Source organism: Lichenostomus cassidix, chromosome 3, assembly GCF_008360975.1.
Source record: "Lichenostomus cassidix isolate B80296 chromosome 3, HeHo_3.0, whole genome shotgun sequence".
NCBI lineage: Eukaryota > Metazoa > Chordata > Aves > Passeriformes > Meliphagidae > Lichenostomus > Lichenostomus cassidix.
Window position 1 is genome coordinate 47,079,573 of NC_139483.1, and position 25,922 is coordinate 47,105,494.

Below are 25,922 nucleotides of genomic sequence, written 5' to 3' on the forward strand. Positions count from 1 at the left end.
AGAATGAGAAGCCATGCTTTCCCTAAACTGGACTTCCCAGAGTCAAATCCATTTTATATATTTTTTATCGTTATAAGTTATCAATAGACTTATGCATTTGCATTTATAAAAATTTGCTTAAGACAATCAGCAAGAAATGTGTGGGTCTTTAAAACAAAAGAAATCATGTAATTATGTTCAGCCAGAGACAAAACAATGTTCAATTAAGTTTTCATAGGACAACTTTTTAATAAATGCAAGTATTTTACTATATTTTTCACGAGGCTTCTCTATAAAGTGGCATTTTTTGTCAGTAAATCTTTGAAATATAACAAAGTGCAAAGCAGAATTCTGAACAGTGAAACTTTTTTTTTCATTTCTTAGCCCTTGGAAGAAAATATCATTGATCTACAAAGACTAATAGAAAAATATTTTGTTAACTCTCTTCCTTTTTTTTTGTATTTTAGAGACCTTAGCTTTCCTTAAGCAAAGAAAAATTGTAAGTCATGTGAGTACTGGATTAATTGAAGTCACTCAAATTAGACCATTAATTTTTGGATGACCTTGAAGAATTCAGGCGTCCTAAATATCATACTTAATTTTGTATTGGATGTAATGCTAATCTTCCTTTAATAATTTAACAGCTTCTTAGTAGTCTGGGTCTTTTTTTTATCACAGTTATTATTTTAGTCTTTGTTTCTGTTAGTAAATCTTGGAGGACGAGGGTCTATACACTCATGCACTCATAACTGGAAAAAAAAAAAAAAAACAAAACAAACAAAACCCAGCAATAAACCAAACATCACATCCTGTCTGCAGACAACTGAAAAATGCTCCCAATAGTGCAAAAAGTGAAACCAAAATACAGGTTTCAGGAAGGAAGGAAGGAAGGAAGGAAGGAAGGAAGGAAGGAAGGAAGGAAGGAAGGAAGGAAGGAAGGAAGCGAAAACAGTCCAAATTTTCATGAAACTCACTGTGGATCTTTTAATTTACCATAATGTGCCTCACAGCTAACTAATACTAGCTTCAGCCAAGTACTTAGAAGGATCTGACTGTGAAGCAACCATGAATTTAGTTTAGTGCTTTTGCTGTGAAGTCAGTGTGGAGCTAACAGTGCTCTTGAGAGCAGAGAGCATATTTTGCAAATCCCACTTGACAAATTGAAATAAAGAAAAAAATATACTACTAGAATTATGGCAAGACATGAGTTAACGTTCATGTAAGAGTAAAGATAGGAGATGTCTCTTCATATTCATATTCAGCACCAAGGATTTTTTGTTTGCAGTCCTCAGAAAGGTTAGGGCAGGAGAGAATTTGTGATGGAAAGAAATGTAAAAACATTTTGCTTGGGGAATCTGATTAATACCTAGCCAGTTGGCAAATTTTGAGCAAACACACACATTTGATAAAGAACACAGTCTGTTCACAGATGACTCTTGATTAGACTAAAAAGCCAAAATCTGTTCAGCAAAATTGTTGTAAAGGATAATATTTAATTTGGAACAGTTTTATGACTTGCTATGGTGACCTGCTGCATAGTTAGGGTCACATAAAAAGCTAGCAACTGTTGTGAGAACTATCTTCATGTCCGGTGGTCCTGACAGAGGTATGAAGGTGTTAAAAATTGTATATACTGCCTTCTTTATTTGTGGTCCTTCCCAGGATTGCCATGCTTCATGGGTAGGCCAAATGAGATTTTAGCTTTGTTGCAAGTTACAGTATGGGTGATTGTTGCATTCAATACGAGTGCTAATTTATGCCAGAAAAAAAAATCTGAAAGGAAAACTGGGGCAAAATTTTCTTGGGAAAATGAAATAAAATAAATCTCCCATACTTGGGTTGCATATGCCAAAGAGTAAAGAGGGTTTCCCCCCAAAAATGCCTAGTATGAACTGGTAGAGTAGTACCCAGGCTCATAGCAAATGTCCATATGCATTGGAAAAAGTGTAGAGGCAGGTTTTGTATGCTCCCCTTCAGTCCCAACATACTCTGCCTTTACCACAGGGTGGCCAAATGATGGAAGAAGCTTCCTAGAGAGGTGTTCAATTCTTCAAGCCTGTCAGCACTTGGACCCATTTGGACAAAGCCCTTAACAACCTGCTTTAACTCTGGTCAGGCCCAAGGGAACTGAATTAAAAAAAAAAACTCCCATGAAACAAAAGAATCCCCAAATGTGCTCATCTGCCTCTGTACAAATCTGTGTAGAGATGTGCTAGTGCCATAGCATGTCCTTGGAAAACAATGGAAGTCACATATCTTACAGCATCTCATGCTAGAGAAGACCAGACCAAATTCAGCCACGACAAATTTGTGTCATAGGATCTTGCAAGAAACAGGGCAGGAGGTCAACATTTTGAACTGACCAGTCATTTTAAATCTGTCACCTTAAAGGTAAGAATTAAAGATTATTCTGGAAACTAAATGACACATGAAAGGTGTTGAACAAACTTAGTTAACAGTGATTTTAGTAAAATTTTAGGATATTTGGCTACTTAGAAAAATTAGAGCCATTTTAGTTAGATGCTTAACTATTTATTTATGGTTTCATCTTTGTATACATAGGAGAGAAAATATAGTCAATTCTACATTTCTGTTTTGTCACCAATTACTTGAAATATTTTAATTTTTAATTTTATTTAGAACCACAGAGTAATTTAGGTTCAAAAACAATTTTAATATGATTGAGTCCAACCATTAACCTGACAATACCAAGTGCACCACTAAATCCTTTAGTATATTTTACCACAGTAGCCAGATTGTGTTCCAGTTGGGCTTTGGCCCTTCGAATTTTCTTCCTGTATAACCTCATGCAATCCTGCTAGTCCATCTGAGTTGCCTGCCCCTTCACTCAAATGGCATAGACTCTCTTTTTTTACCCTGGGTTCTAGCCAAAGATCTCTGTTCAGACAGGTCAGTCATCTTCCCTGGCTTATCTTTCTGTACGTGGGAGTATTCAATAATGGCTAATCCTTTCACAACCATGCCAAAAGTATGACTGTATAAAATAATTTTTGCTAAGGATTTCATTTGTTTTAACACATTTGCCATTATTGATTCAGATATTTTAGAAATATTGCCAGTTCACTCCCTCTTACATTCTATTTACAACATCTTTTTACATTATCTAACTTGAAAGATAACAACAAAATTATTTAACAAATTTCACTTCAAGGCACTGCAAAATGAATAACAGAGATTACAATGTCTGTAGATGTGATAAGTATGACAGTGTGTTCAAAACCTGTGCATCTTTTGGTTTTTTTCTCTTCATATTGCCTTTTTGATAACACATACATTCTGTTTATTAATATTGTATGGCTGAATGAAATCTGCACATCTTGAGGGCAAAAATGAACTTTTTTTCATGCTACTGCACTCATTATGTCCACAAACAAGTCACAGGCAACAAGTCAGTTACTCTATATGAAAACATCCAAAAACCTCTTCCGGCCCACAATCAATTTTTCCTTAACTTGCCCCTGCACATCATGTCACCACTCTGTAGGAAATAATGCATTTCTCTATCTAGAGCTGCAAGTTTCTCCACCTTTTGGCAAGAAGAGAAGAAGTAGAGCTTTCACAGGGGCAGCTGAAATGAAGGAATATCTTACAGTATGCAGGTTCCACACCAGATTTCAAAACATGCTGATAAACATTTGACATCTTACAGTACTCATGAAGCAAAAAATGGAGTTCACAGGGTTTCAGACTTTGTTTTCAGGATGTCATTAAATCAGAAATGTTTTGCTTCCATTCTTCAAATGGTTTTTATTTCTCCAAGCAAAGAGATTCAATTCAAGCAATTACATTTGATGTTTTTTTCCCTGAAAAGCTAGGATACAATTACAGTTATCAGTTGAGATACCCTGCTATTTTCTTTCTGAGCATGGTAAAATTTACAAGACTCTCAGATACCACTGCTTTGTTACATCTGGTGAATGTTGTTTTTAAACTGGGATTAGCATACTTCTATTCTTGTATAAAACTAGAGAGAAGAGAAAGACATTCAAAAGCTGGGTGTTCAGCAAAAGCCCCTCAAAAATTTATACTAGTATTCTCTAAGACATTAACAGGATGGTGATTGCAGCAATATTTGTATGAAAGGTTCTATTTTTTACCACTAGCAAAGTTAGTGATTTCTTTCGACGAAATTTCTCCTCTTGGAATAAAGCTGCTACTGAATTTAAAAAGATTTGGTGTTTTTGAACTTATTTTTACAAGCATATCTTCTACAGATGTCAACTCCGTGGCTAAAAGAAACCAGAATGTGAATTTAGCCATCAAGGTACAGGTTCTCCCTCATTTCAAATGTCTAATACCTAAACCTTAGAAGATTAATCCCCATTTTAGATATACTATACACCACCAGTGTCTTCAGTTCCCTTGTCTGCTTTTGTGAGGATGCCACATTGTTCCCTAGTGTTCAAAAAGAAATGTCTTCCTTTTGTCTCTCCCTGTGTGTCAGAAGCAGTGGGGAAAGATTTTAATTAAATTTACTTTCTTGGTTCTCCATATCATGTTATGTAAGCACATTAGGGCTTTAAGAGCTTAGTGTCAAAGACTCTGGAATAAGTCTGGCATACACAAATACAACAGTGCCACAGAGAAACTGAAACATTATGAGGAGAAATGATGATACCAGTCGCTGACTCACTCATTAATCAGATGTAGAGGGAGTTTCAGAGTCTCTAAGCTCAGGGCAGGACAAAGGGGACTCAGCAGTGCTGCCAGCCCTATGCCAAGGCTGAACTCACCATTTCAACCCATCCACCACACAACTTGGGAGCAAAACAAAAGGAAACCAATCTAATTCCTCCTTAGTTTTCCAGTCTGCAAACTTTGCTAAACAGATGCAAGAGTCTAAAGCTTGCTTAACCTCTCTGCCATTTCTGCCTCTTCCCATGGACATTCAGACTCACACACAGCTACATGGCTCCAGGAAGAGCAGCGACAATGCACGTAAGTCATGGTTATACTTTGGGAGACAATAAAGCTGTGTTCAAATATGTCTTTTTCCAAGAGAGAAGAGGGAGATTTTCTCTTGTGTCTCTTTTCCACGACCCAGAGAAGCTGAGCAAGTGATGAGAATACTGTCATTTTCCTAGGGCTGGCTGCAGTTTCAAGTGAATGCAATGACTGGGCATGCCTGATGCCACACAAGAATGCAGGCGAGCAGGCAGGGCACATCTGGATGAGATATTACATATTCACAAGCATTCCCAGCTGATGTGCAATGCTGCAGCCCCAGTCTGCCTTCAGAAGAGGCTGGAAGAAGGCTGAAGGCCTTTGCAGCAATTGCCAGCATGGCTTTGCCAGTGCTGCATTGCTGGAGTGGAAGGCAGGTGAGGGCAAAACAGGCCTGTGGTGGAGAAAACATTCCTTTTCCTCCTCTCCATAAATGTGCATTGCTTGCTCTGTCCTTTGTGTTGGTTAGCAGTAAAAGAAAGGACACGAAGGGAAATATGATGCACCACCTAAGGGCCATGCTAACAGCACAGCTGTCAGTGTGCCAGGAACCCCAGGAGAGTGCTGCCTCTTCCTTCATTAGGCTGCCCCTGGCAAGGTGTAGCTCTGTACCAGCACAAGTTTTGTAATCTATACAGATTGTTCCCATGTATTTATAATGCCTATTGCTGAGACCTGAAAGGAACTGATCACAGAGTTGAAAAGCTGCAAGGATATACATCCACAAATGTATGTATAGCAACAGGAAAAGGAACCAGAAACTGGATAACAAGCAGAGAAATTCCACAAGTTCATGTAGAGGGGACATGCTGTTAAATGCAGGTCTGGAGAGATCCACTTAGAGCAGATGGCTTGACAGAAGCTCATCAGCCTAATAAAGCTTCTGTAGGGGATGACAGTATGGCCTGAGGACTCTGCATTTCTCTCCACTAGGCTAAAATACTTCATAAGAAATTTTACTTACAAAAAATCCTAGGATTTATGGCCCTATGAGGATTATACGCTGAGATTCTTTCCCCTCTAAACAAGCCTGCAAGCTGGCATTTGAAACTTCTTTTGTATACATCTACTGCTATGAGCTGTTAAAGGCTTGGCAGGAAATTTTAGCATTCTTTCCCCTTGTTCCTAGCTTTTAGTGGAATGATCTTGATGAAATAGCTCTGCAGTGAAGGCTGATTTTTAATGAAATGGAAAGGGAAGGATCTACAAAGTATAGCTCAGTGCACGGTGAAAAAAGTCAGCTCACTTGAAAACATAAAAAAAGAAAGATTTGTACTTGTGATATTATTATGTGTACTTCAATGAAATCAGCTTGAGAAGTACAATTCACAGGATGTTCAACAGTGAGGCAACATAACAAAAACACTACCAAAAATGCTAAGTTTTGAGGTTATTGATTGCCTCATTTTGGCTATTGTCTTAATTCCTGTTCTTTGGAATTAATAGACTGGAAAACAACAGAAGAAAATAACTGCCCCAATTTGAAATAAATCACTTTCTGTATCTTGTGCTCCCAATCAAACATCAGTTCAAATGGTTTGAAAAGAAACATGACTTTGTATTTATGTGCCATCATTTTCATGGCTCCAGTCATGTGCCAAACCAGAAATATACTTAAAAATATCATAATACAATAAAATTAGGAACATTCATGTTTATGTACACTCTAATGAAAATGTTTGGAATTAACTCCACCATGAAGCAAGTATGCTGTAAAGATATTTCACTTACTTGCTGATCATAAAAATAATCAACATTTGGTCATTCTATCTTATGGAAATTCATTCCTGATTAAAATACTGTGATCACATATTGGAAGGCTCATGGAACTGACCAGGAAATCACATGGAAATACAGTGGCTTGTTATGGTCAAATACTCAAATATGATACACAAGACTTGAAACCAGAAATCAATAAAACACTGATAGTGGTTCTGAACTTGGGAATCCATCAAGTCAGAAGCAGTTTAGGCTTAAAAGACATCTACCCTAATTCAGATAGTTAGGACATGATATTAAATTACATATTAATTCTAGAAACAGACAACATAGAAGATAATTTGAGGTGATTCCAGCATCTTTTTTTGAAACAGAGTAACTATTATGAGAGTTTGACAAATCATTATTATGATTAATTTGTTTTTCTTAATTGTTGGACTGTATACAATCTGCCTTCAAAATGACCACAATATGTTCTTTTACTTATTTGAAATTATTATTTGCCTTCTGTAGCAATATATTATTTCCCAGCTCCTATTTTAATTGAAAATTAAAACTTCATCTTATAATCAGGGATAAAATATGCCAGATGATTTTTTTTCTTTGATTGAATGGCTTGTATATAGAATCAGCAAAGACGCTGATTTCAAATCCTAATATAGCATTTTAAATCCATCTTATTATTTCATTAGCTGACTAAAATTTAATGCCGACAAAGGCATTTGAATGGTCAGGCTCAGTCTTTGCATTTAAAAGACATAGGCAGCAGCACAGTTATTTTAATGTAAGATTCACAAACAGGGGGAATGGAATGGAATGGAATGGAATGGAATGGAATGGAGTGGAATGAAATGTTGTTGATGTGTCTCAGCTTGATCAGAGGCCGTTCTCTGATCTGACATCATGATACCCCAGTCCCAATTTATTCTTTGACTGATTCTTTGGGATTTCTTTTGGGGGCTTGGGAGGGGGTTTGTTGGGTTTTTCTGGGGGGTGGAGGTGGGTTTTTTATTATTATTTTCTCTTCTTCTGTCCCCTTTCTTGGGAATATAACAGCAGGGAATTTAATTTGTTACTCTTACTGTGTCTCATGTAGCTTCTGTGAGTTAGACTTCAACAACAAACTGTCTCTGAGCATCTCTCTGCAGGATCCCACAAGTGTCCATGCTCCCAAGGCCTCTGGCACCATTTTCATCCCATTATTATTTAATGTGGTTATTATTGCAGAGACCTTGGATCGGCCTTTGTCTCTTACTTTCTTTACAGTCTTACCCCAGTGCCATCCTGGATCCTGACCAAGATTCTCTAAGGACAGGATTCCACAGAGACCACTTTCTACATGACCTGAACTCCTGGGGAGAAACAATTAAAAAGATACTCCAACCATCAGTTTCCCCCTCCCCCTCAGGTAGCTCTGTAACCTTGCTGCCTTACTCGCACACTCAACTAAAGACATATTTCGAACCACTATTCTTAACAGATCAGTTATTTGGATCAAGTCTAGCAGATAATAACTTACTGCTACTATTACATGAGACAGGAATGAACACATTTGAAATCAAATTCATTTACAAATGTAAAGAAATGTATGCAAATTTCTATGTTATTTGGCTAGTTTTAATCAAGCTTTTCACTCTTATTAAAAAGAATGAAAGTCGAGTCAGATATCCTTGTACAATGTCCCGTTGTAACACACTATGGTAGAAAAAAGGAGAGTTCAGGAAATAGGACTGATTATATTTCAGGTGTCATGCTTTTTATATGAAGCCCGAGACCTTATCTGAAAGAAAGAGATGGAACTCAGTAATTGTGCTGCAGCTTTCAGACCATGAACTACCTTACAATACTTAAATTAGGAACCTGAATACATAATCAGACACCTAATTAATTGACTTGATTAATGCCTGAACTTCTCTAGCTGCAGTTGACTTTTATGAGAATTATGGGAGATCAGTACCCTTAAAAATCAGGCCAAATTATCTAGGTCTCAGAGCATGTATTTGAGGAGCCTAATTTTGAGCATCTTCATCAGAAAATGCTGGTTCAGAGTTGAAAATAAGCAACCTTCATATTAACCATAGAATATTGTTACCACCGAATGGGGCAGAGGAGTTAACAGAAATCTATTCTCAGCATATATTAAATATTTGACACCAGCACAATACCCAAAACAAAAAGTCAGGGTCTTTAGGTTAGAGTAGAAAAATATGATGAATGTAATAAAACACACATATTAATCTGTGCTCCTCTCTGGCATGGAGACAGAAAATGGAACAAACCACAAACTCTATTCCCTTCATTGAGCTAGATTTAGCTAAACATCTAAGTAATGGCAGCGGTTGTCAGTGTAAGGGCATGAGATTCTGGGGACTTCAAAGGTATGAGTCAAAACCTCGTGTAAACAGACTGAGTGCTCCCCTCATGGTAGGGCACAGACTAGCTGGCATAGCTGGTCTTTTCCTATCTTAAATTCCAGTGGTAGTGCATGAATATGAAGAACAGGCAGGAAAGATATCTATATTTATTACACTTTAAATCACTATTGATTTTAGAAGGGCTTCAAAATGTTTGCCTGACAGTGTATGACATATCAGCCAGTGCTACTGGTTTTCTCTTTCATTATTTTTTTTATTATTATTCTAAAAGAACAAACCACTTATTCCTCACTTCTGTTCTTAATGCTAAGATGGTATTAAAACCACCAGCATCAACTGTCAGAATACAAATCAATACTAACACCAGTGTGCCTTACTTCTGCAGAAATATAGCTTACTCCAAATTTCTTCTTTTCCAAGTTTGCTGCTGGTTTTTGTTGGTTTTTTTTTTGTTTGTTTGTTTGTTTTAACTACTCCATACACTCGCACAAGACAGCCTCTGAAGGGCAGGCACACTGGAGCCACATGTCTGCAGCCGATGGGATGGATATCCCATGTGCAAGGCCCAGGCTACACAGCAGTCCTGCCACCATGCAGTCGCTTCCAGAAAAACCCCTGACTTCCCAGGACCAAAGCCAGATGCTGCAGCTGCTCTGGAGCCGAGGAGCAAAGTGGTCTTGGCCACCTTAACCAGCTGGGGCACGTTATAATTTAACAGAGTACACTCAGGTTTTGGTGAAATTAAGCACAGTTTTCAAATGATTGTTATGAGTATTCAAATGTCCCCTTGTAACCCTTGAAATATGCAATAATTTAATCACAATTACAAGGATCAAAAAACCCACTTTATTTTCCCTTCCAGACATCTGCCCAGAGCTGTGTTCAGTATCACAGAAATGATCCTTCTTAAAGCTAAGCTAAGATTAGGAGTTTCTGAACAACTTCTGCATGAGGACAATGCATCACTGATTAGCAGCAAACTAGAGCTTAGCAAACCAGAAGATAAAGCAAGTGGCCCTCATCTGTATTCACATGTTAAATTCAACAGAAAAACAGAGGTAGAATTCTTTCTGGTCTGAAAGAATTTTAAAAACATTCATTTTAGCCCACCTCTTTTTTTCCTGGGCATAGCCAAATGTGACAATGCAGAAAATACTGAAGTACTTGAAATCTTACAAGAAAATGGGTCCCTGTGAAGTGAATTTTTAGACAAAATAAGCCTTGAAAAAGCAGTGGAGTAAGCTGGCCTTTGCAGAAAGCAGACAGTTCACTGCATAGCATGATGTATACAGTGCTATTGCTTTGAAGAGAACAGACCTGCTTTTTCATTCCTATAGAGTTGAGCCTAAATCCAGAGCTAAATTAAAGCTTTGAACTTTTGGGTTCCTCCAAAGCTACTATATGAATCTATAAAGCATTGGCCTGGTTTTTAAGGGTACAGATCTCCCATAATTCCCATGAAAGTCAACAGCAACTTTTTACTGTATGAATCTCAAAAATCTTAGCTGAAGGAAACATTTTGAAATCATTTGGTCTAGCACCTTGCTGTGCTACAGTGGATTTCTGGCTCAGACAGCAACCTAGTGTAGCTGCAGTATCTTTTATCATTTTTCCCTAGCTCTCTCCACACAAAGACTTCCACACTTCCCCAGATATCCCAGTACGAGTGGGAAAGCAGAGATTTATTTTAGCAGTACTACTCTTCAGAGCACACACCTTCCATCAGATTATTCTCCCTGTGGATACCAATACAGCATATTCTGAGTAGGAAATGCTGTGGTTTTCTCCGTTTAGGTTTTACCACTCAGGCTCATAATTTATTGTTCTTTACACCACTTCTTGCCCACAGGCTTTTTAAGAGGAGCCCATTTATTTTAAGAACTATACTGGCTATTTTTCAGAAAATATCCTTGTGTACAAAGAGTATCTCTGGGCTGCAGCTAGACATATGTGAGTGCGTGGGTCTGTGCCTACATGTGTTAGCCTCCACTGCATCTCCCTTGCACCTGTATTTATAGGGGAATGCTGCCAGTAATGACAACCTGTAAAATTGCAAACAGAGATTAAAACTTTCCACCTACAGGTAAATGAGGAAAGGGAAGATATCATCTAATAAAAGACATGGGAGGCTGACAGAAGGCAGTTTGCCTTGTGTTCAGATCAGGTACTTGTGTTATTTCATCTGACTAACTTACTGGTTTGGTTAAATGTTTATATCTCTGCTAATTGTTCTGATACACAACCTGCACGAACAATTGATTTCTAGGAGCAAGTCAATTAATTTTGATACTGTGCTTTTGTCCTCACCATGCTCCTGATAAAAGATTAAATCATCTCTGGCAATCTGAACCGTCAGGAATGCCCCTGTCTCTTTCTAGGCACAGGAGACAGGAGCCTGAAGGAGGCAAAAGGGAGCATGATTAAGGTGTCCTCTTCCTTTACAGCAACATCAGTTTACCTGTGTAATGGAGAAGGCTGAAGGTCACAGGCCTACCTGAGGATTTTTTAATCCCAGAAGTGCAACCTTTTACTGTTAAAATCCAAAATGGAAAATGTAGGTGTAGATTCAGAAAACTTCTGTCATATGCTGCTGTAATATTCATGGTTCTGCAAACTGTCTTCTATGCTGTTTACAAAGGGTTTTGTATATTGCTCCTCTCCTTCATTTCATGATGATCTCATTTTTTGTTATGGATCCCAAAAGAAAAAATATATTTATTTTTATTGTATATTGATTGACAGTCTGGTTTAAAAGTATTTTTGGAAATATAAAATATAAGATAAATGTAGCTACTTTTTTCCAAACATGGAAACAAAAAGCACAAACCAAATGAACAAAAACTTGGCCATAATATCTTCTCCGAACAATTAATATGTTTTATCACAGATAAGCATGTTATTAATCTTCCACACCTTTAAGCCTTAAAAGCTGTCTGTAACTTTGTCTGGGAAATAAAATGAGAGTACAGCTCTCCTACCTTATCTGCTGTAAAAAAGCCTTGACTAAGAAAGGTAGCAATTTGAATATTTTCAGACAAGTTGTTCCTGGTAGGTTCCATTCTAGGTGCCCATGAATTTGAGATCACTACTGCGATCACTAGGTTCTTCTGCCTCACACTGAGGAAAAAGAGTGTGATACAGGACCTAAATATTTAATGAGAATGCAAAGCAGAGGTAAGCAAGGACCAGCCAGAGGATACTTAAGGCAAAATATATTTTGAAAAATTATGGTATGCCAATAGCTTGATTCCTTCTTCAAAATTTTTGAAAATATGTCTCTTATACACCACAAATGTGATTTACAAGCAGTGGCTGACTTGGCAGAGTGAACACTAGGCTGTTGTTCATAATTAGTTTTTCTGAATTATTGCAGTGGCAGTACTTCCTACTGCAGGTTCTTCTGCTGATGAAAAGTCTCATGGGACAGGTGCTCCCTGGGGGAGCCTAGCAGGTATTGAGATTGAAAGAATGTTCTCAGAGAAAAACCTACAGCGCAAGATAAGCCCTAATAATGGCTGCTGGATCTAATTTGTCCAACTCTGAAAATGACTCACATCAACTCTCACTGGAAATGCATTCAGTCCTTCCTTCAGAAAAGAGCAGAAAAATCAAGTACACATCCTGGAGTGCTTTGTCCACTGATATAAGAAAACAAGAACCCCATGTCATCTCATATAGATTCATCAAAATTAGGATGGGTCTTCAGAAAAAAAATCTTGATTAAGAGAAACTCTGAACTACATTACTGGTGGCCTGGATGTAATTTGAAAGATGCATTAGCCAACTACAACTGGGTCTCAGGATGAGCAACCATCAGTCTTCTGTCTTTCTATCTGCAGAAGAGGAACCTCAGAACAACCCCTCATACCTGAGGGGTGTTTATCAAAAAGAGAGAGACAGTTTCTTCATGTTGAAGCATGGTGGAAGAATAAGAGATGATGGGCATAGCTTGAAACAAGAGAGGTTTAGACTGTAAATGAGGCCAAATTTTCACATTCAAGCAGTGGAACTGATTGCCCAGACACACTGTGCCACCTTGGAGGTTTTCAAGGCCACAGTAAATAAAGACCTGATCAACCTGGTCTGAACTCATAACTTACCCTGCTTTAGCAGGGAGTTGGACTACAGTCTTCCTGAGCTACCATACAGACTGATGGATCCCAGGATCCTGGGACTCTGGCTGCACTCAGACTGATTACTTGGTTCTCTTGGACCAAGACAGGAATTAGCAGATAAAGCAATCACATGACCAAGGTATGAGTAAACATCCTAAAGGGCACTTGGACTGTGAACTCCTTTGGAACAAAAAATACCTACATTTCTTGGTTTTGTCTGCAACAAACACATTCACTGACAAATAACCCTTCTTCACCAAGATCAATTGAATCGATGAAAGAATCATGAATTGCTCACTTTGTTCCACTTTACTCTATTGAAAAATGTTTGTGCTGATTGCCTGCCAATGTATTTTGTTGTCCCAGCAGACGAACTGCTGTGAGCATAATCTGTTATTTGCATCAGTTCCATTACCAATTTCATAACTGTCTCTTGTGGTGCAGAGGAGGACTCATCCCACCTGGTTTACATAAACTCCAGCAATTGTGCTATCTGCCAGGAGGATAATAATAAGGCATTCTGCAAAAGAGCAGTTAGACCTCCCTACAAGTGTTTGCACTGCACTGAGTCCTACACCATTTCTGTGTGAGTATGACTTGCATTTAATTTTGGCCTATGTGGGCTCACCACGTCCAACAGAGAAAGGTTTGTCACTGTAGTTTCTTGTGGAAAAAACCACTTCCATTTGGGCTGTTTCTATCACATCAGGCAGGAGAAAACACCCTAAAGAACTGTGGGAAAGGTATCTGAACTCTGATTCCTGTTATACACAGTCTAACATCTAACCTTGCTGTCAGTGTCCAGTCTCCAAAATGGGGAAAAGACTGTTTTCTAATGAACTGAGACAAGTAGTGACTGTTACTGGGGGCAGTGCCTGAGGCTGTGTGCTAAGGGAACTTTGTCCTGAATCAGATCATGTCTTAGTACCTCAAATTCAGAAACAGCCTTTTTTGTTACAGTTAAAACCATCTGTTCTGTTCTGACTTTTCATCTGAAGGGCATGAAGAATGGTGTGAACTTCTGAATTCCACAATGAGTCAGGGGTCCATGCAGAGCTGTAGGACATGCTTTGTTTCCTACAGACTGTAGCTGCTACATGGGATATATTAAAAGTACCGTAGTGGCCCAGACAATTTTAGAACAACTCTGTACTGGAAGTCATTATGGCCTGCTAAATATCCAGGAGTCTCTAGAAGAATATTAATATATAAATATGTGTTTTCATCTGTGGTAGGTTGACTTCATATGGCTGGCAGGTGCCCACCAAGCCAATCTCTCACTCCTCCTCCTCAGCAGGACAGGGGGGAGAAATACAAAAATAAAAAATAAAAACCCATGGGTCAACATAAAGGCAGTTTGATTAAAAAGACCAAAGACCATGTATGGAAGAAAAGGAGAATATATTCTCTACCTCTGTCAGCGTATGATGTCCAGTTACTTCCTGGGAAGTAGAGCCTCAGTATGTTGCTTTGTGAGACAAACGCCTTAATAACAAATGCTCTCTCACCTTCATGTCCTTTCTCTCATCTTTTATTGCTGACCGTGACATCATACAGTGCAGACACCAGTCAGTTTGGGTCAACAGTCCTGGCTGGTTCCCCTCCTGACCTCTTGCTCACTCCCAGCCTACCTGCCTTTGACACAGGATTGGACACAGGATTGGAGAGAGCTTCAGTGCTGTGTGGATGCTGTTCAGCAGTGCCCAAAAAAACCAGTGTGTTACCAACACCTTTCTAGCTATCAATTCAAAGTACAGCACTATGAGGGTTGTTGTGGGGAAAGTCAACCCCATCTCAGCCAGATCCAATGTATCTATATATAACAAAATTTCTAAACTTGAATTCTATTGTGTTAAGGAAGAATATCTCCTATAGAAGCTGGAGAAAGAGGGAAGACAAGAGAGAGGGTTAGGGAGAGGCATTCTCTTAGAAGAGGCACTTGGCTAAAACATTGCAAAGAATGAGTCAAAAATAGCTCCCACTCATTTGGCTGCCACCCAAGTGGGAAAAGTAAGTTGTTTAATTTTTGCAAGAAGGGATGATCCAAAAGAGCAGTAACTGCAAAAGTCTTGATGGATTTCTTCTCTTCCTTAGAATTTGTGATACTACTACATACTTCTGGTAATCCAGATGAGCTATTCTGAAAATTTGGCAAACTCTTAGGCATCCTACAGCCTTCACAGTGTAGAGCACACATGGAATTTCTTCCTTCCAATAGTGCTTAGACCAGATAGACTTTTTTTCTCCCAAGATATGCATGTACATTCAGAGCTCAGTGTAGCGTGAGAATTTCTAAAGGACAACATCAGTCTTCTCTGAGACTGAATGAGGGAATTCAAGCAGTAATTCCTGTCATCAGAGAAGGGAGATTTCTAGGAACTAGCTTTCCCTTGCTTTGTAGAGAGTATGCAATCTCAAGTCAGTGCTGACTCAACAGTAACAGGGTGTGAGAAATTGCAAATGCAGCAGCTGTAATTGCTTGAGGGGAAGTCCTTGACTATCCATGAATGATAAAAATTGAACTTCACATGCCAGTGGCAATTCTGAATAAATCACTCAGTAAACTGATTAGATTGTATATGAGTAGCTTATAATGGGCAGGTAGTAACTGAAGATTTTCAACAAATACAAGCTTTGGTATTAATCTCCTTTTCAAGGAAGATAGGTTAAAATATCATGAATAGTTTTAATAAGGTATTCAAAGAACAATGCTGTCTTTTCTTTTCTTTTGCTTTTTTTTTGATTGTGGCTGCTCCTAGGCAACCTCTTGCTGGGTAAATGCAATTACACTATGCTTCCCTGTCACACAAACTTTTGTACATGGTTTTCTTTTTCATTATATAGTTTCCCAAGATGTTAACTCTCCAGACATAGAAAATGAACTTGAGCAGTACTGCCTTCAGTAATTCCTGTCTATACAAAATTATGGGTGTGTGCTCTTTTGTCAGCAAGGACCAGCAGCACACTTCAGTAATACCAAAGAGGTCATGACCCAGAGATAGTCACAATGCATGCTAACAATGTGCATGGACTCCTGGAATCACAGAGGACTCAGATTTTTCCATGATGCAGGGCCCTGTATGCCTTTTCACAGGAATACTGTGGGTATACTTGAGGTAGGAGTAAAAGCCCTTAGCTATATACTAGAGTTAAAGTGATAGATACCAGTACTGGATACTGATCATTTTCCTAGGATGATATAGGAGTGGGAGCAGTACTTAAATCTGTAGTACCACAAAAAAGTCAGAACATCATCTATTGGCATTTTTAATGGGTTTCAAATATTAATGCTTGTTATATTTTAAGCAGCATGGATTTTCTTCAAATTTGTGCATGGAGATACTTTGTGGAGGAAGGAAGAGGCAATCCAGACTCCTCTTTTTAATGGAGAGTTTGTGAAAAGTCCTGCCTCCAAATCTGTGAGAGGTAAAGGAGGAGGTTTCTTGGTACTGTCATACTAGACCTGCTTGGAGAAAAAGGCTTCACCAAAAAGCTTTGAAGCTGCTAGTATTTGAAGTGATATTCTTAACCTTCTAGAAATGTCAGATAAGGATATGTGCACTGAAAGCTCTGGTGGTGCCAGACAGTCAGCAGTAAGATCTGTGTAGTTAACGAAAAGTAAATATTGTATTGCCCCCAGATTTGCCAGGGGCATGAAGATCTCTTGATTCTGTAGGTATGTCATTATTGGGAAAGATACCTCTTGATGCTTCCTTTTGGTGATTTGAGACATTTATGAACTTCTTAGTTGTGTGTGATAAGCCCCAGGGTTATCAGTGGTACACCACCAAATTTAAGAACTGACTGCTTTTCAGGGAAGCCTAGGAAGTATCACACATTTTGAGGCTTCATGCAAAAACTTCCAGCCTTCTAGAGGAGAGAAAGAAGTCTGAATGCCTGACTTGACACTATTAACTCTCAGAGTCTACTAATGTGGACAAATGATTTTGTGTTTCACTAATATCCAAATGTAGTGGTTCCTGTCTCTGACACCTGATACCTCAAGAAGCCCAGAACACTGGGCAGGTACATGTCCTAGGTTGCAATATAGATGTATTTAAGTCTTCTATTACCACCAGCTGTGGGCCGTTAGCTGTTATCAGCTGCTAATGACCCACCCCGCATGACAGGCAATGGGCCATCAGGGACCCACCGTGTGACTCATGGACTTATCTCATCCCATTGTGAGATGCTCTGCCCAGGAGGGAGGAGCCAGGTGTTCCCACCTGGATATAACCTGGCCTTGGAACTGCCTGAGCTAGCCCTGTCTACTGGGTTCCCAGAGGACCAGAGCTACCACTGGACCTTCAGCTGGAGACCAGACCTTCACAGGATCACTGCTTGAACTACTTCAGCTGGACTGCTACCACCACCCTAACAGGGTGTCAGGTTGCATCTGATTTTGTCAGTGCTTTTCCTTGTATTATTTCACTTATTTTTACTTTCAATCTTGACTTGTGATCTCCCACTGGTTTGTTTTCAAACCAATACAGCATGTGATGATACCTCTTCAGACTCTCTCCAATGTCCAGTGACTTCAAACCTGGGATATCTTGAAAAGTTTGGGGTAGGATTTTTTTTTCTTTTTTAATAAAACAGCCCTGATTGGTTTTCCTTCATTAATTTGTCTAATTGTTTTTTTGCTTAAGTACAATTTTAGAGTCTACAGCAATCACTGTCTGAAAACCCACCTACACATTCTAGTCATCTTGACTGTTTTGACCTCACCACGTGGTGAATTCTCTTGCTTGTGATCCACCAGATGAAGGGTGGCTATGCCCCTTCAGACTCAACTTTTTAGTTTCATAACCAAGCAGAGGCTGGATAACAAACTACCTATGTTTATAACAGCTGCTGAGAGGCCTCAAAATTAGACCTTTTTTCATCAGCATGAAATTTATTTGTGTAAATGGAATGAACAAAACAGTGCAATTTTAAGCTTTTCTTCTTACAAAAGAAGGTTGTGCATTTGCACTGTGCATCAATCACTCTACTCTCCTCAGTAATTTTTGCCCTCCTTGGCCTGTATTAACTCTTTTGTGTGAGCTGAAGCATTCTCAAAGCCAATTAAATATTTGCACCATAAATCAATATTTTGGTAAAGTCCAAAGTTAATAACTCCTTTGAGGAAAAATTATCAGTATAAACTCAACATGGATTTAGCCTGCCTGGCTCTCCATTAGTCCCTCAGCCCCAGACAGGCCAGCCTGGCTGCCAGTCAGCACATCAGGCCAGTTTTAAGTCAGTGACAGTATTTGGTGATGTGCCTCAATGGTGAATAAGAGAACTGGGGAAGAACAAAAGGTACTGTGGAAGTTCTTGTTAGGAAGTATTACTGATGGAAAAGGGAAGAACTATAAACTATGGCAATGCAGGTCAGGGAGCATGTGAACACCGAGATTACTGCTAGGGGATAAAGGAGGTGAAAATGTAAAGAATATGAAGAATTCCATGGGAAGAAAGGCTTCATTAGTTTTCTTTCTAATGAAATAACTTCTCTACTAACAAGTATACCTTTTTGTCTAGAAATGAAGTATTTCCAAACTACAAAATTATATTTGCAAAAATCATTCAGCAAGTATTCATAGAAATGCAATCATCTCTCACTCAATTTACTAATAAATTTAATCTTACTGAAACATTTTAGTTTATTTTCTCAGATTCTGAATGGAAGAGAAAATCTGTCTATGCACAGGTACACTTCCCTTGCTGTGAGGTAAAAGTTACTTCCATGTGTAAGACATGTTTTTTATGTGAATCCAACACGGTAGAAACAAACTATATATGTTTTAATGGGTTAAAAAAAAAAAAAAGGTAAAGCAGATGACTGGTCAAGTTTAAGACTCATCAATTTTCCTTTTAATTGTTTTTCTGCCATAATATTGTCTGTGAATTTCCTGATTACTCAGGTGATCAGAAATGCTGACCTTGAGGGCAAAAAGTATAAATTTGTTTCTATATTTGTTAAAATTTCATGGCTCTTTATTTTTTACAAGCCATATTATGAACTGGGGAGCTCTTTTCAGCCACAGCATAGCTCTAAAACATGAAAAGGGAGCAAGCCACTCCAAAACAGAGCAGAACTATATTGAGAGGAGGCTGTGCAACCAACATCAGACATACTTCCACCAGAGTTGGGATTATTATCTGTACAATTTCAGGTCACCACCTTTCTTTGCATAAAAACAAAAAAAAAATAAACAACAAGAAACATTAACACAAAAACAAAATAAAAACCAAACCAAACAAAAGCCACAAAAAAACCCCAAAAACCAACCAAACAAAAAAACGAACAAAAAACCCAAGCCAAACCAAAAACCACAACAGAACTAAGAACAATGTTTTGCCAGATCACAGATTCAAAAACTGAAAAAAATATTTGGCAGGTTACCAGTGCAGTTCTTCTGGAAGTTGGGATTCTCTAGAGGGTGCCCTGGAATGCGGCACTGAAATCTGTGCTGCCAGAACTCAGGGAACCAGGGGTTGCGGGTGTTGGTGTCCAGCCGCAGCTTCAGGTAGTAGTCATCAAAGGCCAGCACCTCAGGAGACTGCAGTTTGATAGTAATGCCTCCATTTGCTTCGGGTTCATAACCTTCAATGACTTCATCTCTGTCTGCCCAACCATCACTGAAAAGAGGCAAAAACCAACTTATTACACAAGGACAGAAAGCTTGTTTTGAAAAAGCAACCAGCCAAAGGCAGGCCAGCACCCTTGGAAGTAAGTGATTAACAAACAGGGAATCTAAAGATGTAAAATTCAGGCAGAGAAAGCAGAGATAGCAATTTGTAATGAGCAGTCTGACTGATTTCGTGCAGAGTCCTCATTAACTCATCTGGAATAATGAGGATTTATCCTTGTCCTTCTGGAAAGGTTATTTGGCATAGCTTGTGCTGGGATGTCTCTGTGACTGAAGATATTCTGACTAATTTCTGCTGTCCTGTAAGGGGTGGAAACAGAGAAAATTAACGTTGATGAAAAGGAAAACGAGCCAGGATCCTGGATGTTCTTCAAAATAGACCTCAGCATGCATGGATCACATAGCTTAAAAAGCAATTCAAATCAAACCTGAAGTGAGAAATGCATTCTGTTGGAAGAGAATGGAGTAGGACTACTCGACCAAACTAAAAAGAAAACCACATGCTATTTACACACTGCGTGGGATTTGTGATAACATGCTTTTTTCCCCCTCCTCCTTCTTCTTTTTTCTTTTTTTCTTTTTTTTCTTTTTTAATTAACAAACAATGGCTTTCTACTTTACTTCTCTGTTCATATATGAGATACTTTTAAAACCTGAAGATAAAACTCTTTCTTGAAAACATTGTTTAATTCAAAGTGTATCTTAACAGGTTTGAACAAAGCCCATTGGGCTTAGCATCCGAGCCTTAGTTTAGTTCCTTAGTTCTTGTTTTCCTTCTTTAGGAGGCCATTGATTTAGTGTCATCCTTCAGTGTTATTAGGGTCCCCTAAGAACAGTGCTTTTACAGTCTAATTTAAGTGCAAATATACCTTGGCCATTGCTTAATCTTAAAATTCTGGGCATGTAATGAGAGAAATAGATTATTCTGGCACCTCAGATCTAGGTCTATTGCACTCAGAATCAAATCAGCTGCACTGCTTCTGTGAATAGCAGACAAATGAAGCACTTCCAGCAACAAAGAGCTCAAGAGGAAAAATACAATTGACCACTGAGAGAACTCTCAGATCCACCCAAAAGAGGGCTGCATCCTGAATTCCAGACAGACTGAAATAAGGTCCTTGTTAGAAGCCTCTTATACCCAGCCTTGAGAAGAGCACTGTGGTGCAGACCATTACCAGCTGAGGGCATTTATGAGACACTCAGCATAGATGTGCCTGGGACTCCACAAAGGAAAATAGACATGATTTGAAGTAGCAAGCTCTATCACAGTCCTAGCTGAAAAGTACATTGAACATGTGTGAGCCTTTGGTCTGCAGCCACCAGACTAAACATCTGCATGGTTTAACTGGCATTCACATTAACTGCTGCATCTGTTCCCTAAGCACCAGGAAAGAAAAAGGCAGTTCTCCATGAAAGCACAGGAAAACCCATGTACTAATTTTTTTCCACATAGGAAACACGATGCAAACCTCTGTAATGGAAGTTATTTAAGACATGGGACATCTGGCAGTGAAGAGTGATCAACATATTCCTTTCAAGCTAATCTTGGGAACTCACAAAGCTATACTTTCAGATGGCACTACAATCCTTCAAGACAGGATTTCTTCTTTGTTTCCCCCTTTACCAAGGCCTTGCAGTTGAGCTGCCCAAAATTTCTGAGCTTACAAACTGTTGACCAATATCTTCATACAGCCTGACATACATGTGTGTGCATGCTGCATTTCACATGCAGTAAAGGAGTGAAGAGCTGGGGGAGATGCAGGGTGTAGGTCACAGGAGGGAGACACCAATTTCTGAAAGTATCCCAAAGAGACTCTCTCTGTCAAGCTGAACTTGGCAGCAGCTGCTGGTCCCTTCTCCCCACAGCCTGAGGTGCAGGTTACACAGCTTCTTGTACCAATACAGCCCAGGTGACACCCACCTGGCTGAGCCCAGGCCTGACAGCTGCACTTGAATTGCCACAGGGGTACACAGAATTAAAACTCCACAATTTGTCCATCTCTGGTCCCTGCCCCACTAGATTGTCTGAAATTCTGGAGGGGGAAAGAAGCCACAGTTCAACCTCTCTGCATCCCCCATGCTTCACAACAAAAAATAAAATGTACCATGCACACCTGACTACTTCATGACAGGCCATTAGATAATTCTGGTCTGGATAACTCTACAAAGGTAAAAGCATGAGAACTAACTTTCTGGATTTCACATAATTCAAGATGGAAATTAGCACTAGAGAGGAGAAAAAGACACAATATTTATTTTTTGTTATGTGGGGGGAAAGTAAGCAAGAGATCACTCTTACAGCATGAGTAATTGAGTCCTAATTGCTTAATTACCGAATTATTTGTCAAAATGTTTTTAGCTTTCAAACTGTAGACTCAAGCAGAAACATTAGCGAGTCAAAAAGATTAAGCAAATTGAGACATTTTTACAAGACCTTCTTGAAATGAGTTTCACTTCTGCTTGGATTCCTACCAGACAAAAAAATAGTTATTTATTTTTCCTCCCCCCTCCCCCCAGTATCTTTATCTTGGAAAATTGCCACATACACTCTGAAGGCAAAACAGAGCAAACCTGCAAAGACAAGAGAAAGTGCATTTTGAGCTCTCTGAGGGCAGCTCATTGAAACGTTCTGTTAAACTAGAACCCACATTGTCACCTAATGTTTCTTTGTCTCTTTCTGGTCCCAAAGATTTTTTGTTCTCTCTTTAACTTCCTCAAATTGTTAAATCTGTCTGATAAGTTTTATTTTCAGAAAAAATGTGAAGAAAAAGCACTAGAATCAAAGAAAAGAAAAGTTCATATGTATTGAAACTCATGGGAGATTTGCTCTACTTTCAGCAAAGTCAAGGAAGCAAAGGAGTCCGCTGGTCTCTTAGGGGATCCCTGCCACCCCAGTGGCTGCAGGCTGACTGAGCTGAAACGTGCCCTAAGGGGGTGTGCAGCCTTATCAGCAGCTGTGGGAGGATTATTAGAGACCTGAGATCCTGTTACAATATCTTCCTGTATTCCTTTATGCTGTTTATATAAATGTTAAAAAAAGATTGTCTGGAAGCACTGCACACTTATTGTCATATGAATAAATGGATAGTGGTCCAGAAGATAGTGGGGGAAAAAAAGGCATTTTTATTGCTGGGCAGCAGCACAACACTGATGTCCGGATGACAGTGTGAATGTCAGTGACAGAATCACAAGACCAATAGCTGAGTCAACAGAAAAATGAAATTTCATTTTAAAAAGGAAGCACATACTATGCTTTTGTTGTCAGAACAAGTGCATTGCAGCTACTACCCTTCTTTCATCCTGTTGAATAGCAAGTAGCACCACACATAGCACTTTTTGCTAACCCATCTTTCTGTGTGCCTTTACTACAGATTTCAGGAGGTGGCCCAATATCCATTGGCCAAACTGCCTTCCCTGGTAAGTGTCCATGTATGTGACAATCTAGCCTTGAAATGTGCCAGGTATCTTGTGCAACTGTTGATCTGAAGCTCTGTGAGGGAGTTTAAAGTACGATGATAGAAACAATGAGGGTGGGAAAAGCATGTGGGTGATAAATTAGCAACTACTCTTTTTTGCTCGTAGGAGAGAAAGAACTGCTTTTGTTATGGTTTTGTGGTGCTTATCACAGTCAAAATGGTCACTGATACTCTGCAAACTGCTCTTGGTCCAAGCCCCAGTATGGTGGCTGACATTCATGGTGCCAAATCCAAATTTCAGCATTCTATCACAATCAAAAATCTAACAGAAAGGGAAAAAGCCCAAAGCAACTCCAGAGCATCAGAAGACCTGTTTCCCATTATCACATAATGGAGTTTGAAGAATCAAAGCTTCTTTTCTGTCAATCAGTTTACTGTTCTGCTAATTTGTGACAATGGACATTACTGAATTGTGGCTTAAGCATCCTAGCCTCCCTATATTTTCTGAACTGCAGTGACATATATTCTTGTGACTGAAACACTGGGAGAAATGGAATGGATTTCCAATTTCCTCTTCTCTTCCAAACATGAACACTGTCAGCTGCTTTTCACAAGGGCTGATGAGACAACCAGCAATCAGCCTTTCTATTTTCATCTCTTCAGGGCTTAACTCTTAAATGATGCAGCAGCAGCTCTGCTCTGCTTCTCAGCACAGAACTCAGATAGATACTGATCCAGATGCTTTTTCCAAACAAATAAACCCACAAAAGTAAACATGCTATTGTTTATGAGGACTGCTTGCTCTGTGATTATGGGAGTTAGCATCCTTTTACAGGTAAAGAAAATGAAACACATTTGTTAGTCACGGATACTGACTGGCAATTTGCCCCCTGCACCCTTGAATGTCTTGATCTGACTGACCAAAGCTGTAGAGGGCAATTGATTTAGACTCCTCTGACTGGAGAGCTGCTACTCCCTTTGCATTAGCTGAGGTAATGTTTTCTTAAGAGGCTTTAATTTGTGATAAGGTCTTTTTTTTCTTTGGAGAAGTCATAAAATAAATTAAGAGCGAGAAGCCCTTTTTAAATGCTAAATGAATTATTTCTGCAATAATCCTTCTGCCTACAGCAGATATTCTTGTCATTATAAAACCAAATAAATCAATCATGTTAAAATTATTCCCATCTCTTTAGTTTCAAGTGTCCAACCCTCACAGAGACTCCCTGCAGGATATCCATTCAAACAGAGTAGCAGGAAACTAGGTGACCATAATTGTCAACCAAAAGGATCAGAATCTACATACTTGCCTTGTCTCCTTCCCACAAAACTAAAGCCCATGTCACTACTCCTCCCTTGTCATGATGATATACATCCCGCAGAGCCCACTGCTGAATGCCTTCTTGCCACGCTCTCAAGGCTGCCAGCTGGCCTGCTGTTGTGTCAAACTTCTAATACATTTAAGTATGAGGACAGAACCACTCAGTGAATTCAACAGTCAATAAAATGCCATGACAGTTTTTTAATTTGTCAGTATCTGCATTTTTAAAGACAATTATTATATGCTAGATTATATACATATTTTTTTTAAGGGTGAACATTTTGCTTGGAATGTGCTTTTTGCAAAACTATCTTTCTGTATGGTAGTCCAACACTTGTTTTAGAGTCTCAGACACTGCTTATGTAGAGGCATTTCAAAATTCTACAAAACCTGAAGTTGTGGTAAATGGCAGGCAAATAATTTGCTATTTGATTCTGGTAAATGCCAGTGCTCTGGATTTCCAGAGCTGGTCAGACATGGAAGCCTACAAATTTCACTTCTTTTTATAGAAGTCTTTTCTGACCGCACCCTGTTGGAAAAGCCAGCACAGATTCCACTGTCTGCATGCAAGAGTCATACAACTGCTTTTCTTTACTGGCAGAATGGAAGGAAACTCAGAGCTCAGCATAAGACCAACCTGAAAAGGACCAATGTGGCAAGTGGGATAATTTCATGGGCAAAAAAACCCCCAAAAAACAAATCGGTGCTGTGCTGCCACTTGCTATGATCACAGGTGGCAGGATTGGGCCCAGAGTTACTCATGAACAGCTCTGTAGCTGACGGCTCAGCTGCCTTCTTCTGGGAGTGGATTTTAAAAAAATTCTTTATTCCACCAGCCTGATGTGAAGAAAAAACACAATTACCTTATTGTGAAGGAGGATGGGCCTATTCGATAAGGAGCACTACCTAAGATATTCAGTGTCTGTGTAATACATGCCTTAAACAGAAGATGTCATGTAAAGAAAATTGAAACTGTCCAATAATCACAAGTCAGCAACTCACAAAGTGACTTTCCTCCTTAGATGTATGCATTGTCAGTCAATCCCAGCAGTCAGCAAGGTCAGCTAAAGGGTGCTGATCATTAATGCTAATGAGTATTGTTGCAAACATGAGAAACAAAAGGCCATTTTTGTACTTATTCATTTATCTAATTCACTAGTATTACACACTTGCATTAAAGGGTGGGAGAGCTTTCCTCAGTTGCCAACCACAAATTTTTAAATAGCATAGTGTTACTTTTACCTGTGTTATATGTCCTAGCAATATTGGAAGAATAAACCCTTGGCTACACATAAGCCTGTATCTCACTGCTGTCAAGAGCAGGCTGGAAGGCTGTGTGCTATCATTCTGTAACCTGAGGCCTGCTGAGAACTTACTGACCTCTTCAAAGCCAGAAG

At 39.1% G+C, this 25,922-nt stretch overlaps 1 protein-coding gene across 4 annotated transcripts in view; it reads right to left on the reverse strand.

Annotated features, from left to right (window-relative positions):
* GRM1 (glutamate metabotropic receptor 1) overlaps window positions 1-25,922 on the reverse strand; it is a 195,238-nt gene that overhangs the window by 49,423 nt on the left and 119,893 nt on the right. For all 4 annotated transcript variants that reach the window (XM_085055617.1, XM_085055616.1, XM_085055619.1 and 1 more), the window contains one exon: window positions 19,545-19,780. In XM_085055617.1, the coding sequence (XP_084911743.1) occupies window positions 19,545-19,780 (236 nt within the window). The remainder of the gene's footprint in view (window positions 1-19,544; window positions 19,781-25,922) is intronic.